Raw genomic sequence first — 20736 nt, 5'->3', positions numbered from 1 at the left:
TTATTGAAAGACTTCAAACTGCCGCCCGAGATGTCAGCATGTCCCGTGGTACAGATCAAGTGATACAGCAAAAGGTACCTCACGGGACCTCAGCTATTTTGACACTTGTGCCAGTTGATTCATGTTAAAATGCTACTTTGAATATCTGTATGATTAATTAAAGTTTTAGAACATAAAAATATGACTCTGGAATGGATTACAGTATTTCCATCCCTGGGTCTGGAACTTCGGAACAGATACTGAACAACTTCAGAGATTCCAGAGTGTAGTCTGATCTACAGGATGTTCTAGTTCATTCCAAAGTTGTTTATTGGGGTTGAGGTCTTACGTTCTTCGACATCAGAGCAGACTGATCCAAGCATGTCTTTATGGGCCTCGGTTTGAGCCCTGCAGCAGGGCCGCGCTAGAGTAACCGTGAAGGGGGCGTCCCCAAACTGTTCCTACTAAGTTGGAAGCATAGAATTGTCCAACATGCTGTATCTTGCGAAAACGTAGAATTAAGATGATGCTAAAATAATCAAATAGTCCTACATTTTATTGAGTCATTCATTCGCACAGGAAGAGGTACAGTCACCTTGAAGTCTAATAATTTGCCCTATGTTGTATATTAATGTAGATTGTCCCTCTTTTACCCAAGTTCTTCAAGTGCACCATGACAAACTGCTGTTACGCCGCCGCCCTGTGGGAGGCGTTCAAGGACAATGAAAACTCACACGGTTTGATTGGTTCACACCTCCCCTGATTTTCCCCTTGCCTCTTTTTGGAGCTCCCAGACAAAAAAAAAAAAAGCCCCATGCTTGAAGGAAATGTGTGAATTGGTCAGCAAGATCCAAGATATCCAGCAGACTCATATGATGACTCATACCGACGGTCTCCCTTGTTTATCTCTTGTCTCAGTGTCTCTTTGTCAGTGACTCCATAGTTTCACATAATGTCTCTATAGCAAAGAACGAAATTGGCGTACATGAGTTAATTGCAGTTTTGTGTGTGCAAGGAACTGGTAACTGAGCTTGCCTTCTTGTGCCGCGTGATGGCATGTTCATGTGCCGCTGCGCAAACGAGTTTATTGCGTGCCATTCGTAACCTAGAATTGCTGTATGTCGAGAAAGTCGGGAACGGAGGACTCCTGTACACCTTATTCCAAGCCACTGTCCTTTTTATCTACAGTGGACCCCTACATGCTTGCAGTTCGGCATCTGCAGATTCACCTATTCGCAGATGTTTTTCATTTATCTAAATGTTTTTTTCAAATCTTTAAAAAAAAAAAAAAAAAAAGAAGTTTTTCTTATTTTCTCTTTGTTTCTTAGTTTTTTTGTTTTGTTTTTTTTGGGAGGGGGGCAACCCCAGACAAACGTATTGGCGGTTTATCCTTGATTATTCAAGAATGTTTTGGGTTAAAAATATAATCATTTAAATGCAATTAGAATGGCCGTCAAATAACAGATTTTCGCAACTCACTGTCCCTATCCCCTGTGAATAGAGGGGTCAACTAATTTGGAATTTACATTTCATTGCAACATCCAGCATGTATATGTTATTTAACAGTTGTACAGTACATGTGTGTGGTGCACGTTAGGCATAAAGCTAGTTCATTTAACTTCAAGATATCGTCTTCCTACCTCAATGATTTCCAGCATCTCCACCCGTGTTATCTTGCCATCTCCATCCAGGTCATACATGTTGAAGGCCCAGTTGAGCTTCTGCTCAAAGCTGCCCCGTGACGTGATGGACAACGCACAGATGAACTCTCTGAAGTCGATGGTGCCATCGCTGTTCTTGTCGAAAGTTCTAAAGGCGTGCTGGGCGAACTTGGACGCATCACCGTAAGGGAAGAACTACCGGGAAAAAGGAGAAAAAAAAGGTGAACGTTAAAATACACTTTTTGCTTAAGCTCAAAATTGAATGTGTTAATTAAAATCTAGTTGACATTATAGAGGATATGTTATATTTTGTCATATTTTTGGTCAAGTGCACAACAACACAATATAGTATTTGCACATTAAGACAAAAAAGTTTATTTTGATTTCCCATACAGCCACCCTTTAGGTATCATTCTGGTGCACCACTGGTTTTGGCACCCCAAATCAAGTGATAGAGTTGAATAGAAATTAATTAGTCACTGATGGTGTAGTGGTACACTCGCCGGCCTTTGGTGCAGGCAGCGTGGGTTCCGTTCCCACTCAGTGACAGTGTGAATGTGAGTGCGCATGGTTGTCCGTGTCTATATGTGCCCTGCGACTGACTGGCGACCAGTTCAGGGTGTAGTCCACCTTTCGCCCGAAGTCAGCTGGGATAGGCTCCAGCGCCCTGTGACCCTAACCAGGATAAGCGGTGTTGAAAATGGATCGATGGATAGTACCGTTTTACAGCTTTTGTTAAGGGATATAACATGTATTGATTGCTAGAAATGCGGCTTTTTGTTCAATTTATAGGAGAGCCTCAGTTAGCGAATGCCACAGTTCCCCAACAATACGGTTCACGAACATTTTTGAGAAAAATTGGCTTGGTTCATGCACTTTGCTTCGGTTCACGAACAGTCTTGGAAAGGACACAGACGCCTCAGTTGTGCTTTTTCTTGCGCACTGTCAACCTCACCTGCTTTGTGTGTCATGAATTGAAGTTTGTTTTTTTATTTTAAATTAGCCATCGGTACGGCTCCTAAGAGAGTAAAAAGATGTGGTCCCCGGGCCTCGAGTTTGACACCTGTGCTATAAAATGTGAAAAGGCTAAGACGTTAAACAATTATTTGCGAGCGAACACTGTGTTATTCCTTCATAATAAAGTGTGTGTGCCCTGGTTTGTCATGGTAACAGGAGTTGGACTCGCCATTGGGGTGGGATGGGGGCCAGGTCACTTGCATGAGACAGGGCCTCTAAAAAAATCCCAAGGTACTTCAGACTAATTAAAATCCATTAGCTGGCTCGGTCAACAATTCACTGGTAGTTTTCAACAATACCTCAACACTAACTGACTTTATTGGCTGTTGTAGCCTGGAATGACAGATGAACTACAAAAGCACTCAGTAGAGCGCATATGCCCACCGAGGCTGAACAATCTTGTCCATCTGACTTGTTTGACTGAAATCTCATGTCGTGCAAAACTCAAGCCCTGTAGGTGTATTTCCATCAACTGGAGCTTCCAGATATGAATTACATCAAACTTAAGCTTCCTACTCTAATAACGGCTCCTTCTGTTCTCCGCATTTAGTAAATGGAGGTGTGTGTACTTTTTTTCCCAGACCATTCCACGCTGTGTCCTTGCTTGTGTGTGTAGCAGACACTCTAATCCTACAAGGAACACGACAAGGACACTAGACTAGTCTCGCCTGAGCGCAACTGTGCCAGCACTGTTTGGAGTCACGACCGCAGGAAGAGAAAGAACTACAGGGTCAAATGAAATCCAATACAAGAGCTGTATCAAAATCTGCCTGTATAATGATAATGATTCCGTGTTTTCATGGGCACTGTCAGACAGATATTACTTTTCTCAATAGTGAGCCATGAATTTATACTGGTAGTCTGCATTGCAAAATGTTATACGTGACAATGTAGTAGCACCCGTTCTTGTGAGTTAAAATTGGAATGCTACAATTTTGTCCCAACCCACATCAGTTGGCAAAAAAATGATTTTAAACTATCAACACTACTGCAAATGCAACCACAATTAAAAATCACTGTTAAATTAAATACCTCTCTGACAGCGTCAATCAAATCTGAGCATTATTATTTTTTGTCAAGGCACAATTTACAGCTCGTGTATTCGCTCTGAGCAGAGTGTACACGTGAACCTCATGTTGTGTCCGGTTGACTATATTTTACAAAAGAAGTATGAGGGAGTGTGACAGCTCTGTTTAGGAGACAACCCACTGATTTGTGAAGAAAAGCCCAATGAAGAGGTAAGTGACTGCCTCACACTCTCCTAACAACACACGACAAGGACCTGCCTCTCCTCATGCTGCCAAACCGTGGAAGAGGGAACAGCAGGAGATGTGGGGTTGGGTTGGCGTGAGGATGAAAGAGGAGATGAAGGAGGGAAAAGGAAGCAATCTTTCTTAAGGGGTTAAGAATCTGCAAAGTTATGAAACACATTGTGTTATGTAAAATCATAAAAGAGAGAGCGAGAGAGAGAGAGATAAAAAAAAGTGGGACGAGAGGGTGGGGGGGGGCATGAGACTGTAATATTTTCGCAAATGGAATAGTTTGACTTTTAGAAGCACAAAGTGGCAGCAGATTGCACAGGAATATTATTTTAAATAGGGGTGAGCATTTGACCACATTTCCTTGATCAACTATAGGAACAGTTACCAGTCAGATAATGGATTAATTAAAGGAAAAAGAAAACAGTCGGGCCTAAGGCCTAGCGCCTCACTGAAAACCCACTGTACATGACTCTACAGGCGGTCTATGGTGGAAAATTGGGAAAAACTGTACTTGATGCTTGCGCAACACCTGTGTGTTTCCATCACCATGTGAGGTCCGGCCATGGAGACTGTTGGTGCTATCATGCAAAGTCTATGGGTCCTGCAAAAAAAATCATATGCACTGCGTACTGGACGCGTATTTCTTTTGTATGCCCTAAGTAAGTCAGCGTGACTGTTTGCTTTGCGATGACAGTAAGACACACAGTCGTTGTACAAGTATGAGTGGCGTGCCTCATGAGTCATACAAAAGTACTCCACACTTAGGCCTACTTTGTATGCAGACCCCAAGACAGAAGTACTGTATGTCTCACTTTCGCCCCCTAAGTCTGCCATGCGCACAGCACTTGACATGCACGCAAAACACGAACGGCAATACTCTCTCTGTGGAACCCCATGCATGTAGCATTGAAGAGGTAAAGACAATGTTGACATTATATTCCCGAAACAACTGAGGGAGTTGGCCCTCTAAAGGCAGATGCTAGAACCTGAGGCGAGGCACAAAGCGATATTGGCTTTGCTAATACAGGGACAATAACATCAGAACATGAGGCTGAAGAGGCACTGTTGGTGCATGGGTACTTTCTGTCATACATGTGGATACCTCCTGACCAGTTTGCACAGCTATTGCATCCCCCTCGATCCTGGCTTTCATCACAGGCAAGTGTGTTACCCATGTGGAAAAAAATGGCATTTTTAAGGGCTGATGCATTTCTACGGGCTGATGACACATTTTTTCCCCATGCCTCCGGGAAGTCAGGCATTCAACCAGAATGTGACAAGTACTATCCCCATCCTCTTTATTGAAACTTTATGTTGGGTTCTTCATAACCGTAAAGACCGGTTGCGAGCTACCAAACCTTGAGACCTGTGCACATCCAAAACACTTATGGTGGGCTTTGTGTGAGGCATAACTAAAGCTGGATACACACATACCAATAATCATGGCGTGTTTTGCAACCCCCATGATCGAAGTCAAGAAATGCCAGATTCTTGGATGTCTCTAAAAGATTATTCTGAACAATTATTCTGTGGTGTGGGGTGTGTTGAGAGTCATTTTTCCTTTCTGATCTGCTCTAAAAAATAGTCGGGGTGACAATTGTAAATTTGCTGAAACCTGTTCAATATTTACAATCGCGAATACATATGTGTGGTCAACCATGAGTTTGGCCAAGCCACGGACTCCATGATTGTGATGTGAAACTGAATGATAGCCAATTAAAGAAGCGACATGGAGATTGTTGCTGCAAAGAGAGGAGCAACCGATTGTGTTGACTCTTTGTATAACATAACTTCCAAGTCATTCACCACAGTAAAAATGACAAGAAGAGTTAATGCAATGAAGTTACCAGATAAGATAACAGTTAGCCTAGCTTCTTTCTCTATTTCTACTCTTTTTATTTATTGATTTATTTTCTGGATGCCCTGTAGCTCAATGCTGCCTCTCATAGGTCAGTCAAGGCTTCTGGTTTGGGAGGGGAGACTCATGATCAACGGCTGAGATATTGTTACGTGTTTGGTGTGCTGTGTTGGTCATCTCGAGGCCACCACACACTACAAGGGCAGTAAACACACACACAGACTGGTTTTTTCTCTCGTCATATCTGGGCTCTCACATTTTAAAAAGAAATTAATATTTTAAAAATCAGTATTTGTGGACCCCACTTAAGTGGTTACCATCTCCATTAAGTCTCATCCTTATCCTGTGGTTGTAGTTCATGGTTGTGTGATGAGGTCGGGTTTACAAGTTGAATGTCGGGCTTTCTACAGACACAGCTGGCTTGATGAGAGAACATCAGTGGTTAGTGTGAGCCTGGCACAGGCCAGTCTGAAGAACACACACACAAAACACATACACACACTGTTGTTAAGCAGAACATTAAAGCCTCTCTAATCAGGCAGCAAGCTGGCACTGGTGCTCATCCAGACAATTTGATTGGCAGAGAAGGGAAAGGAGGAGACACTTGACGAGTCGCACTTCAGAGAAAGCCATTTCTTACAGACTGGATGCAACGTCGAAGAACAGATGCATAATTCAGTCCATGATGGAGCACCCACACTGGTGGAATAGCACAAAGAAGCTCATCAAGAAGTGAGAAAAGGATTTAGCAAGTTTGGGTTGAAAATAACCCCCTTAGCAGCAACCCCCAGATCCACATTTGTGTTTGCTTGCTGCTCTTCAGATAACAGCTAAGCTGGACAGACATCTTGCAGCTTAAAAGCTTCCAGTGATGAGCTTGCAAGGGTCAGGATTTAAAACTGGGCGATTTAGTTATTTTATGCGCATTCTGTTGCAGTTTGGGGAGTTGCAGATTGCATATAACTGGATTATATTCGACAGCAGTTATCTAGAAACTAAAAAGGATCAGATGGAGCCAAACTGTAAAAAACAAAACAAAAAATCCCTCACAAATGAAACTGATCTCCAATTTAAAACGATTAAAATGTCCTCCCTTCACTGTGCTTGTCTTGTACAAACTAATGTATTGTGTTTGAGGTTCCACTTCATCTCATGCTTGATTGTTGTCAATAATTAAGGAACGTGTTGAAATACATTAACAAAAGTGGAAAGGAAAGTGTGATGACTGTGTTCCTGAACACTGAGTTTCTCTGCCCATGACATGACAAGTTAGGCTGGGAAAATATCCAGAGCCACTTTCAAGCGATGGCTGGAATCAAGATGTTGGACTATAATGCAAAAATACACATATCCCTCACGGCTTTGACACCCCTACGTACAATGCCAAAGCCAAAAGGTAAGCAGAGCTGCTTTGCGATTTGTTGGATGCACATCTTAGCATTAGCTATCAGCGTTAGCCTATGATAAGTGGTGTATACTTGATGGCTCAGTGAAGTTGTTGATGTGGGCAGTGTCTATTTGTGTTTGGTGATGCAGAGCTGCCAACCTATAGAAATTTACTTCCAGAACAATTTGTCCAAATTTGTCTGAATTTGATCTCCAGTGACGTATTAATTCATTTCCGGTTCAGAGGCCGTGAATTATTCTACATTTATATCTCCAGACTCGTATTAATTGGCTTGTTATTTTGTTGTTCAAACTTGGGTTACTTTCTGCTATAACGCGGTTCCAGCCAGACCTATGTAACAAGTGTAATGTATCACTCAATCACTTATTTGGGTGTATTGCGACTTCGTGACACGATAGCTTAGCAATTAGCATCACGCTTTTCCATATTTTCCTACCCACTCCTCGCCCTCCCTTCATTATAACGTAAACGATACGTGTAAGACGCATGGTTATGAAGTGAAGTTTATTCGCTAACATGAAGGCGATTATTAGTGACTTATAATGCGTTGACACAAGACTCAAAGAGAGCTTTCGCCTCCGCGGCTTGGCAGCCGGGGGGCATAATAAAATAGCGCGCTCCCAACCAGCTTTTTTTCCTCTCCTTTTTTAAAACAATATAGTGTTGATTTCATTGAATTCATTGATGAACTTTACATCACGGTGGCCAGTCACAGCGCCATACTGGCTGATAATGTTGGGTGCTGGATTTTCTGCCTCCAATATCCGAAACAGTTGATGTTACGGCCGTAACGAGTCAGCGTTTAGTGATTTCCGTGACAAAATACGGATGATGTGTCCATGCGCCACAAACACACTCGTGGATGTAGTGCCGCCTCCACGAGTGCTTTGATTGTCTTTACAGATACTAGCTTTTTTTTTTTAAAATAACCTCCATTGTGATAATTGTCGTGACGTTCACGATGAAGTGCGTCATGCAGCTGCTCCAATTAAATGTAGCGCACATCGTGGCTGTGTCCGAAATCACTCACTAACCACTATATAGTGCACAATATAGTGGTTATGCCATTTTGTAGTGGTGTCAGACTGCTTAGTGATCAAATTCAGTGCCCTATATAGTACACTTGAAATTTCCCACAAAGCATAGGAAAAAGTAGTAGCAAAAGACCAACCGATGGTCACTCACCGTAATGCAATGCGTCTGCGTTTTTTTAACCAACCGCAACAGCCTACTTTGTTATTGTGCGGCAGCTGTGACATCATTAGCAGAGCGCCGTGTAGTGTCCAAAAGCTGTTAATGAATGAGCTCACTATATAGTGCAACCCTACATGGGGAGTAGGGAGTAGTGAGTGACTGGACGATTTCAGAAACAGTACATGCACTGTATATACCCGATCGGAATAGATCACGTCACATGTAAGCAGTTGACCAGAAGGATTTCAATCGGAATGACAAAAAAGTCTCCATGTAAACCCGGCTACTGTGTGGTTGGTCCGCTGAAGACAAGCCCTTCCATCAACTATACTTTGACGTTCGCCGTAGTCAACTGCTGGCTGAATAACGTGTGCCACTGAGGTTATGCTTGATAAACAGTTAACATTCCCATGTTTGTGTTAATTGGGGACTAACACACAACAACTCGGAGAGGCAACGATGTTTTAAAGGACATTGCTGCGGTGGAGTCAACTGTTTAGCTCCTTAATTCGCTAGCTAGTTAGCTCACGGCCGGGCTAGCGAACACAACAAACAGTTAACTTTCTCTTTAGTGTCTCTGTTGTCTGAATCTACACACTGCAAATAGAGCAACGCTGTGGTGGAGTGGACGGAGCCAACACTGGCAAGCGTGTACCAGTCCACCAGCATGCCATGAGCTCACTAGTGGCTAAAGACACAGCCGTCCAACTCTGTCAGCTCACTGTGTGAAATATCGTGACAGGCCTAGCTCAAAAGTTGAAGACGTCTAAGGTTTACCCTTAAGCCACTGGATGTGTGTACTTTGTCTTTGCTACAAAATGAATCACCCTCCAACCATCAGTTGTTTTCTTTGCTTTCTGTCAGTCTTGTGTGTAACCAGAGGGCTGCGTAAATAATGCCTTAGTCTCATGCATCACTTTACAAACGTTGTCAGGTGCAGTGAGTGACCTCAGGCTGACTGCACTGGCTGTCACTGCTTGGTTGTTAAATTATTAGTATTTTTTCTTTTGCATGGAGGCTTGGCAGGGAGAGAGCGTGGGAATAAAGCACATGCATAATCAATTGCTGGGGTATTTACAGTGTGTGATTGTAGCGTATGTGTTCGAGTGGGTCTGCGTGAGAGGGACTGAGCCTGCGTTCACTCTTACATAAACCCTCAGTGACACGCAAGGCACAGGCTGAAACTCAGCCAGCACACTGCTATTGTTGCCACTGCTTCCAAGGCTTCAGGGTCTTCACACAAACACGTGTGTAAACACACACACAAATGCAAACACACTCCAATATGCTCAGTTCTTATGCTCAAATTCTGCAGACATGCTGAACTGTCTTGGAGTAATTAGTTCACAACCAAATTGTTCATGTATTTATATGTGCAATTAACATTTTATTTGTGCACCAGCAATCAGATTTACAGGTATGACAGTTTTGATGACTTTTCCTTTACTCACGACAAATTTGAAATAATCAAAATGGGATTTCATTGTACTTGAACAGAAGCAAATTATCCACCTGCACTGTGACATGCCATCGTGTTAGTTTTGGAGCATTTGGCTGAAAGTGAGCAGAGAATATAGCACTATACATCTCACAATTTATCTTATTTCGATCAACAGTCACATCATCCATCAAGAACACTGAGGACCGTTTCATTAGCGCTCATGCATGCCCACCATAACAATGCCTTGAAGGGTCTTGGCTCTGACTCGTACTCATTATTGCCTTACTTATCATAATTAATGGGCATTTTGGCTCTAGTCCAACAGTGTATGAAATAACGGGTAGCCCGACTTGCAAACTAGTGGCAGAAATAGGCCCCGGTGTCCAGGATACTAGAATAAATGCTCTAAATTTAACTGTAAAAGTGTAACTTTAACGGTATTGGTTAGCATGCTTGTTTCACAGTTCTGAGGTTCTGTGTGGAGTTAAATGGGTATAGGTGTAAATATGAGTGTGAATGTTCATTTGTCTATATGTGCCCTATTATTGACTGATGACCAGTTCTGAGTGTACCTCACCTCTCGCCCAAAGTAGGCTAGGAAAGGCTCCAGCTCACCTGTGACCCTAATGAGGACAAGCGGAAAATGGATGGAACGTATACTGTAGATGCCCCTGCTAAATAGATTACAGATCATTTCAGAGGAATTTGGTGCAAACCTGACACTGAAATTTGTCTCTTGTTAATAAAATAGACTGCATATGGAGTGAAAAGGACAAGTGCAGTTGTCCTTTTCACTGTTTTTTGACTGTTTTTTTTTAACCTTAAACTCATAAAACATAACCCTACTGTGAATGATTCCCATCAGATTTCCCTTTTTGGCTTGAGTGTTGTATTCGTCAACATACCAACCTGACAAACGTGTGCAATATTCACACCGTTGCCGTTTCCTGCCTCCGCCGTGCTGACTATGTTCTAAATCAGATACAGACAGGCAGCCAAGAAGGGCAGCAGGCAGAGTGTGACTCATTGCTTGGCTGCCAGGTTTGGCAGGTAAACCTGGGGTTTACTCTCCGCTCCTTGTGACGCAATTTGCTTGGCAACATACATGTACAAGCAGCTTGAGTGAGGTGAGACCACGTTTTTAAATGCGCATCGTCAGCTTTTAACCTTCTCACGCTTATTCGGGCACAAAAGCTATGCCAGAGAGGAGCGAAAGCAAGAGAGGGTAGACTGAGAATTCATGCGTAAGAGTGACATGTGATGCAACAGTAACACACAACCTCCTATTCATTTTCCCAATATCCATAATGTGTTTCCATCATTTATACAGCGCCCCACGTCATTCATTTCTACTTCATTGTTGATATGATGCATACAGTAAATCAATAATACTGTACATGTCATGTAGAGTATATGTACTGTAAGACTGCATGTGTGCCTAATTTCTGATGTACTGTAACTATTGTCATGTCATTTGTTGCAGTATCACAGAAATGTAAGCCTTAATAATAAAATGTTGTTAATAATATGCCCAATTAGTTGTCTCATGGTATTACTTTTCAATCCCAGTAATATTTAGTAATATTGCTTCACTCTGGTTAGAGCGTCTGCCTCACAGTTCTGAGGACCGGGGTTCAAATCCCCGTCCCCGCCTGCGTGGAGTTTGCATGTTCTCCCCGTGCCTGCGTGGGGTTTCTCCGGGCACTCCGGTTTCCTCCCACATCCCAAAAACATGCATGGTAGGTTCATTGAAGACTCTAAATTGCCCATACGTGTGAATGTGGGTGTTAATGGTTGTTTGTTTATATGTGCCCTGCGATTGGCTGGCAACCAGTTCCGGGTGTACACCGCCTCCTGCCCGATGACAGCTGGGATAGGCTCCAGCGCTCCCGCGACCCTTGTGAGGATAAGCGGTTCAGAAAATGGATGGATGGATGCTTCACTCCACTGTGTCTTGTCTTTCTGTTTGTCCCACCTTCCTGTATTTTCTGAGTATATTTTCATTGGTCAACTTTTAAGTCACTGTTCCACCAATTACCCAAAAAGTGTATATGAATGAAGTTATTTAAAATTAGATGAGCCATCTGATTATTATGAGTAATGACATTTTTATACATATTAAAGGTACAAAAAATGGTTTATGTTTAATTAATGTCACCTCACCTTACCTCACCTTAGAGTACATTTGAATTATTCATAAGGCCCAGAGTGCATTGGGATGCAGTGCAAAACACTAATAAAGTGTCTGTGGTTTCTAACTATTTGTCATGGTTGTGTTAACATTGTGTTACAATTACTCTCCATAACGAAATGCTTATAATGTTGTAGCCTGACTGTTTGTTATGGAATTCCCATGAGGGGTGTGAGCTGGAGCTACATAGTAAAAGTAGAAACACTCATTGTAATTACAGATTTACCTAAGCTTCTGTATGTGAGGTTAATTGCGGAACTTTTTGTCTTTTGCACTAAAAAATGTTCAACATCAGAACGGTGCTGCCTTCAAATAAACTTTTCTGCCTTCGCTCTACGTTATGATATAATCAGCCTTCAAATGCAGCCCCAGAAGGATGCAGCCCCTAAATCGGGCAACTGTTTATTTCAATACATTTCAACACATAACATCATAAATTAAATTCTGCCAGGGTATGTAAACTTAAATAAAAACAAAGTATTACGTGTTCAAATAAAGTCTTAACGTAGGAATAATTCTTTTTTTAAAAAACTACCAAAATACAGCTAATACTTCATGTTTTGATCATATAGGTAGAAAACAATCACTTAAAAATTAGTGATATAGCAGGAGTTCACTGTATTGTTAAAGGGATACCTCTCTGACATGGGTCGTTGTCTGTGTCCATGTTTGCATGTTTGTAACAATCTCTGAGCGTGTGTTTAACATCAAAGCAAAAAGGAAAACTTTTGGACAAAGTCTTTCAAGCCACTGTTTCAAGAAACATCACCAGCTGTCGTTCCAATTGACTTACAAAGCAGCTGATGTGTCTGGGATGTGAAATTTCACACACTGTGACATATAAGCACCTCGTTATATGAATTGTCACAACCAGCCACCCATCCATTTTGGCTGTACTGGCGTCAACAATGGCACTGCATAACTCCAACTTAATTTGGAAGTCAGACTTTCCATTCATTGTTACTGACCAAGACATTTTCACATTAATTAAGCTGGAAATCATTTGGGACATGTTATTCATCCATTCATCCATCCATCTCCTGCCCATTCACACCCTTCATACTCAAATCAATTGAGCTTCGTCAACGTACTGATAATACATGTGTTTGAAATGCAGGTGAAAGCCTCAGTGAACCTATAACAATGCCCAAATTATTGTTCATTATTTTCATAGAATTCATTAGTGAAGCTTTTTTTTTTTTTTTTAAGGATACTTCTGCAAAATCCAACTACAGTATATTCTCACATGAACAAGATTTAGCACCACAGCTCAGATGTAACGTTAGAAATAATACTAAACCAGTAGAGTGAAGTCAACAAGCACTGAGACAAACAGCAAAAATCTACGAGTAATTGACTCCATGTTCTTTAGAATTGCCGACATTGATAGTTTAAAACAGAAATTATAATTCCAAACCACTTTAATATTATTTCAAACACATCCTACAACATTGAACATTGGTAAGTAACACTAAATACTAATTTATTTTATTGACTTCTCTAATGAGATGCATAATTAAAATGTTCTGTCTGTCAGACATGGTGATTATAGTTTAATTAAACTGAAATATGTCATTTAACATAGCAAAAACTTATATTATATTATACATATATTAGCTTTATATTACATCAAATTTCATATTTGCTACAGACCATTTTTGCATCAGTCTGCCTTCTGAATGGATTTCCGTTTTGCATTTAAATAAGCTATTCCATTTTTAATTAAACATGCTAATAGACATTCAAAATTGTGCTACCATCTCTTTTAATTTCACAATCTGAATAGCATAATAGCACTATACTTTAAAATCGAGTTCAATTCTTTTATGATAAAGCACCATGTGATAAGACTCAGCTCCAATTTTTCACAGATAACGCAGCACAGTGAAATGGTGGTTAGCTGGGTTCGTATCTCACTTTGAACATTTTTGTGTGGAGTTAACATGTTTTCCCCAAGCTTGCGTGGATTCTCACCATGGACCCCTGTTTACACCCACATCCCCAAAACATGTGTCTTGGTTTAATTGAAAACTAAATTGCTCATAGGTGTGAATGTGACTGCGGATGGTTGTTTGTTTGTATGTGCCCTGCTATTGGCTGGCAACCAGGTCAGGGTGTATCCCGCCTCCTGCCCGATGATAGCTGGGATAGGCTCCAGCACGCCCGCGACCCTAGTGAGGAGAAGCCTCACTAGGGTTATTATTAATTATAACCATTTTATAATTAATGTGCCTGACTGTCATGCATCATATACTACACCCAATGTCATCAGTCTTCCTAACTCCCTCCACACCACTTTCACCACCCTTTGCTTTTGCATAGCCTGAAGGATGATTACCTCGACAAAGGCAGTGGAGAATGAATTAAGTGACATAGCACAAAATGATTAATTAAATATATATGAGAACAGAATGTCTACCAACCCAAACAGTACATTTAGTCATCCTCGGTGCCTTAACAGTGTATTTCGCAGCGTGGCTGGGAGGGCCATTGTACGGTGCTGATGGGAAAAGCGCAGAAATGGACATAGTGGAAAGAGGAAAAATAAGAACCGAGTGCACCGGTGTGAGTCCGCCAATCTCATACATGCATGCACAGAGAGGACAAGGGCTCACACATACACTCACATTGTCACACAACTGATCTCTCGTTGCTGTGTTGCATGACTCCATCAGTGCTACTGACTAATACAACCCCTATTCCAATGAAGTTGGGACGTTGTGTTCAACATAAATAAAAATAGAATACAATGATTTGCAAATCATGTTCAACCTATATTTAATTGAATACACTACAAAGACATATTTAATGTTCAAACTGATACACCTTATTGTTTTTAGCAAATAATCATTAATTTAGAATTTTATGGCTGCAACACGTTCCAAAAAAGCTGGGACAGGTGGCAAAAAGGACTGAGAAAGTTGAGGAATGCTCATCAAACACCTGTTTGGAACGTCCCACAGGTGAACAGGCTAATTTGGAACAGGTGGGTGCCATGATTGTGTTTAAAATGAGCTTCCCTGAATTGCTCAGTCATTCACAAGCAAAGATGGGGCGAGGTTCACCTCTTTGTGAACAAGTGCGTGAGAAAATAGTCGAACAGTTTAAGGATAAAGTTTCTCAACATACAATTGCAAAGAATTTAGGGATTTCATCATGTATGGCCCATAATATCAAAAGGTTCAGAGAATCTGGAGAAATCACTGCATGTAACCGGCAAGGCCGAAAACCAACATTGAATGCCGTGACCTTCGATCCCTCAGGCGGCACTGCATCAAAAACCGACATCAATGTGTAAAGGATATCACCACATGGGTTCAGGAACACTTCAGAAAACCAATGTCAGTAAATACAGTTCGGCGCTACATCCGTAAGGGCAACTTGAAACTCTACTATGCAAAGCAAAAGCCATTTATCAACAACACCCAGAAACGCCGCCAGCTTGTCTGGGCCCAAGCTCATCTAAGATGGACTGAGGTAAAGTGGAAAAGTGTTCTGTGGTCCGACAAGTCCACATTTCAAATTGGTTGTGGAAATTGTGGACGTCGTGTCCTCCGTAAGTGTGTAAGTTGTTACTTACACATCTGTGAAGGCACCATTAATGCTGAAAGGTACATACAGGTTTTGGAGAAACATATGCTGCCATCCAAGTAACGTCTTTTTCATGGACGCCCCTGCTTATTTCAGCAAGACAATGCCAAACCACATTCTGCACGTGTTACAACAGCGTGGCTTCATAGTAAAAGAGTCCGGGTACTAGACTGGACTGCCTTGAGTCCAGACCTGTCTCCCATTAAAAATGTGTGGCGCATTATGAAGCGTAAAATACAACAACGGAGACCCCGGACTGTTGAACAGCTGAAGCTGTACATCAAGCAAGAATGGGAAAGAATTCCACTTACCAAGCTTCAACAATTAGTGTCCTCAGTTCCCAAACTCTTATTGAATGTTGTTAAAATAAAAGGTGATAAACACAGTGGTAAACATGACCCTGTCCCAGCTTTTTTGGAACGTGTTGCAGCCATAAAATTCCAAGTTAATGATTATTTGCTCAAAACAATAACGTTTATCAGTTTGAACATTAAATATCTTGTCTTTGTACTGTATTCAATTAAATATAGGTTGAACATGATTTGCAAATCATTGCATTCTGTTTTTATTTATGTTTAACACAATGTCCCAACTTCATTGGAATTGGGGTTGTAGATAATGCACACTCTTGCATACTTTTCATGACTTTCCCCCCTGTTGTTTCCTGCTTTCAAGCAACACTGCTCCAAATATATGAACCCCCTAGCTTCTGCCTGCACTACCACACACACACGCACGCACGCACACACGCACGCACGCACACATGCACACACATACGCACACACACACACACGCGCACACACACACACACACACACACACACACACACACACACGCACACACACAGACACACACAATGCACTCACACTTCACAGGAACAATCTGTCCTGCTAATGTGAGGTCACAGCAGACTGTTTGGCTGGATTTAAATAAAGTCATATCATGGATTCACTGTTGCCTGGAAACAAAATAGGATGCATCAATAATGGGATTTTCCCCGCAGTCTACACGACCTGTTTAGATCCGCGTTGGCTTTGTGCAGATTTTCCGCTTGTGAGTGCTTCTACTTTTTGTTTTTTAAATTTCCATTTCCTTTGTATTAAAATCCATGCATCAGTTACTAATTGTGCTCAATATCCCATTTGTGTAGGTGTTTTTTGTGTTGTTTTGTTTTAAATCACTTTAACAATTTTAATTGGACCAATGGGCCAAAATGGAAATTGTCATTTTACTTGGTTTCTGATGCTCGGCTGTGAGTTTTTCAATTGAAAAATTCAAAGCCATGACGCAAAACCTCTTTCTTTTCTGGTTGAGAGCTGATCCGTGAGCTCCTTTGGCATTTAAAGGAAGTGCACTTGTGACCTCAGTGCCCGTGCAGGAGGGTCTTATGTAACTGTAGCACCCTCTGGCATTTCCTGGCACTGGTGATAAAAGATTAATGCTTATTCTTACAGTACTCACAATGCAGGCTGGCATCTGAACTCCGAAGAATTGTACATTATGTGATTAAACACAAATAAAATAAAAGAGACTCATGCAAATAAAAAATGTAATCTTAGAGACTCATGCAACTACCCAATTATACACCAACTTAACTGTTCTGTCAATTTATCATGCAATGTAATGCTGTAATTTGATTCAATTTTTTTAAATTGTATATTTACATTTCTCACTCCATACAGATTAGTTTCCTCTCAAAAGGCTAGGCAGCCAACAAATAGCATTATTATTAGGATTTCTCAAACAATCCCTTGATGGGGGTTGGTAATTTTGTTGACAAGCGCAGTGTGGCGCATCTAAAAAAGGGAGGTCTGTGTTGCTACGGGATGATCACAGCCGATTTCAAACATATCCAATCAAAGTGGCTTTTCTCATTCCCTTCAAATGCGGCGCGCTTTTAGTGCACTGACAGTCTTTGACTTGGCGTAGCGCAGGCATCCACATTTTTCCCAAGAAGAAACTGATTTGCTCAAGTCCGGGAGGTCGAAGCGCACAAAGTAATTCTATATGGAACTTCATGCTGACCTCCATGGGTGGATAATGTAAAGTTGGCTTGGGAGAAGTTCCCAAATATCTGCAATCTGAAGTGGCCACTTGGATACCGCCCCCCACCCACGATCATTCGTGTGCCCCCCTTAGTGTGCCGGCGAGTGGGATGATTTAAAAAACACACATAGGATAACAACAACAACTATAATAATAATAATAATAATAATAATGTGTTGAATACATTGATTTCTACAATGGTTCAAAGGGTTTGATCCACCACATGTCCGCAGAGCTCAGAATCTGACTGTCTATGCTGTGATCAAATTCACCCAAATCACGTTAGACCAGCTGCGCTGACAGTTAGACGTGGTCTGAACAGGCATAAGTTGAGACCAACTTTTGGCCACCCAAGGGTCAATCAGTTGGGCGCATCTCCAAGGACACACCCTCACTTCTGTCCTGAGTCCAGCCGCCACTACTCTTTCCCATAACTTCATTGTGTGGCTCATCAACTTTATTCCTCTATAGTTCCCACAGCTCTGCACATCACCCTTGTTATTAAAAATGGGCATGCAGCACACTTTTCCCCCATTCCTCAGGCATCTTCTCACGAGCTAGAATTCTATTGAACAAGCTGGTCAAAAACTCCACAGCCACATCTCCTAGATACTTCCATACCTCCACAGGAATGTCATCAGGACCAACTGCCTTTCCATTTTTCATCCTCTTTAAAGCCTTTCTAACTTCCCCCTTACTAATCATTGCCATTTCCTGGTCCACCACACTTGCCTCCTCTACTCTCCCTTCTCTCTCATTTTCCTCATTCATCAACTCCTCGAAGTATTCTTTCCATCTATCTAGCACACTACTGGCACCAGTCAACATATTTCCATCTCGATCCTTAATCATCCTAAACTGCTGCACATCCTTCCCATCTTTTTCCCTCTGTCTGGCCAACCTGTATATATCCTTTTCTCCTTCTTTAGTGTCCAACCTGGCATACATGTCATCATATGCCTCTTGTTTGGCCTTTGCCACCTCTGCCGTTGCCCTATGTCACATCTCAAGGTATTCCTTTCACCTCTCCTCGGTCCTCTCAGTGTCCCAGTTCTCCTTAGCTAACCTTTTTCCTTGTATGATTTCCTGTACTTTGAGGTTCCACCACCAAGTCTCCTTCTCTCCTTTCCTGCCAGAAGATACACCAAGTACTCTCCTGCCTGCCTCTCTGATCACCTTGGCTGCAGTGGTCCAGTCTTCTCAAAGATCCTCCTGTCCACCGAGAGACTGTCTGACCTCTTCCCGAAAAGCTGTACAACACTCGTCCCGTCTCAGCTTCCACCACATGGTTCTCTGCTCTGCCTTTGTCTTCCTAATCTTCCTCCCCACCACCAGAGTCACCTTACATACCACCATCCTATGCTGTCTAGCCACACTCTCCCCTACCACAACTTTACAGTCGGTAACCTCCTTCAGATTACATCGTCTGCTAAAATGTAATCCATCTGCGTGCTTCTATCTCCACTCTTGTAGGTCTCCCTATGTTCCTGCCTCTTCTGGAAAAAAGTGTTCACTACAGCCATTTGCATCTTTTTTGCAAAGTCTACCACCATCTGTCCATCCAAATGCCTTTTCTGGATGCCGTACTTACCCATCACTTCTTCATCACCCCTATTTCCTTCACCAACATGTCCATTATAATCTGTACCAATCACGACTCTCTCTGTCCAGGATGCTCAGAACTACTTCGTCTCGCTCCTTCCAGAATTTCTCTTTCACCTCTAGGTCACATCCTACCTGTGGGGCATAGCCACTAATCACATTACACATAACAACCTCAATTTCTAGTTTCAGCCTCATCACTCGATCTGATACTCTATTCACCTCAAAGACATTCTTAGCCAACTCTTCCTTTAAAATCACCTGTACTCCATTTCTCTTCCCATCTACACCATGGTAAAATAATTTAAACCCTGCCCCTAAACTTCTAGGTGGTCTCCTGGACACACAATATACCAACCTTACTCCTAATCATCATGTCAACCAACTCCCGAGATTTTCCTGTCATAGTCCCAACATTCAAAGTCCCCGCATTCAGTTCTTGGCTCTATGCTTTCCTCTTCTCTTTCTGTCAAAGAACCCGCTTTCCAACTCTTCTTCTTCTTCGACTTCAACCCACAGTAGCTGAATTTCCAGCGCCGCCCTGCAGGTTGACGGCACTAGTAGCAAAACAGACGATTGGACAAAATGCCAAGTCAAAGAGCAAAGAGATTTCAATTGGTGGTTTTCAAATCTAAATGGAAGTAAATTACATTGTGGAAGTGTATGGTCGATAATGGCTCTTCTACTTAAATGTTTTTACTTTGCATTCACACTGCTCTACTTTGACTTTTAAACAGTTTAAACCAAATTACAGCTTTAGAATGTGCTAATTTACATGTAGGTGCAATGGAAAGGTATTGTATATAAAATGTAAATATAAACAAATCATTAAGGTGTGACTCACCTTGACATAGAGCTGCTGGAACTCCTCTAGGTTAAGACGTCCGGTGGGACAGTCCTTAAGGAAACCCTTGTACCACTGCTTCAGCTCATGTTCATTGAATTCTGTATTCTTCACCAGATCTTCCATCACCTCGGGGGTCAGCTTGCTGTTCTGTTTCCCCATTTTGCCTGCACAAAAACATGTGCATGCAAACAAAAGATGTTTGTCTTTCAATACAAAAAATAGAAAAGTGACTCATCAGTCGTAATAATGGAAATTTCTAGAGAACTCTGATCCTGCAACCAAAGTAAAAAGTTGTTTATGTTCTCTGAGTAGGCATAATTCAGTTTGAAAAAAGTCCTGGGCTGTGTTTGCGTTTAGTAATAAGGTCAGCTGTGAGACATGCACCTTTTTTTGTTTCCTTTGAACAGCTGCTTGTCCTAGTTTTATGAGTTTGTTTCATATTTAGAAGCACTCAGTCAGAACCAATGAAATACATTTCAGCAGCATTATTTTACCTCACATTTTACCTCACAAACCTTATGATAGCTTTCTCCAATCCTTGGCATTGTGGTCTCTTAGTTTCCTACAGTATATATATATATATATATATATATATATATAAAACACAATGAATCATAGATGATCTGAAGAGACTAGCAT

At 41.7% G+C, this 20736-nt stretch overlaps 1 protein-coding gene across 1 annotated transcript in view; it reads right to left on the bottom strand.

Annotated features, from left to right (window-relative positions):
- Positions 1-20736, bottom strand: part of vsnl1a (visinin-like 1a) — a 35499-nt gene that overhangs the window by 3479 nt on the left and 11284 nt on the right. The window contains exons 2-3 of the mRNA XM_061754396.1: positions 20095-20261; positions 1620-1835 (exon numbers count right to left, since the gene is read on the bottom strand). Coding sequence (XP_061610380.1) covers positions 1620-1835; positions 20095-20256 — 378 coding nt within the window. The 5' untranslated portion in view covers positions 20257-20261. The remainder of the gene's footprint in view (positions 1-1619; positions 1836-20094; positions 20262-20736) is intronic.

This window comes from Phyllopteryx taeniolatus, chromosome 18 (assembly GCF_024500385.1).
Source record: "Phyllopteryx taeniolatus isolate TA_2022b chromosome 18, UOR_Ptae_1.2, whole genome shotgun sequence".
NCBI lineage: Eukaryota > Metazoa > Chordata > Actinopteri > Syngnathiformes > Syngnathidae > Phyllopteryx > Phyllopteryx taeniolatus.
Note: the sequence above shows the minus strand (reverse complement) of the source record. Positions and strands in the feature narration are given on the sequence as shown.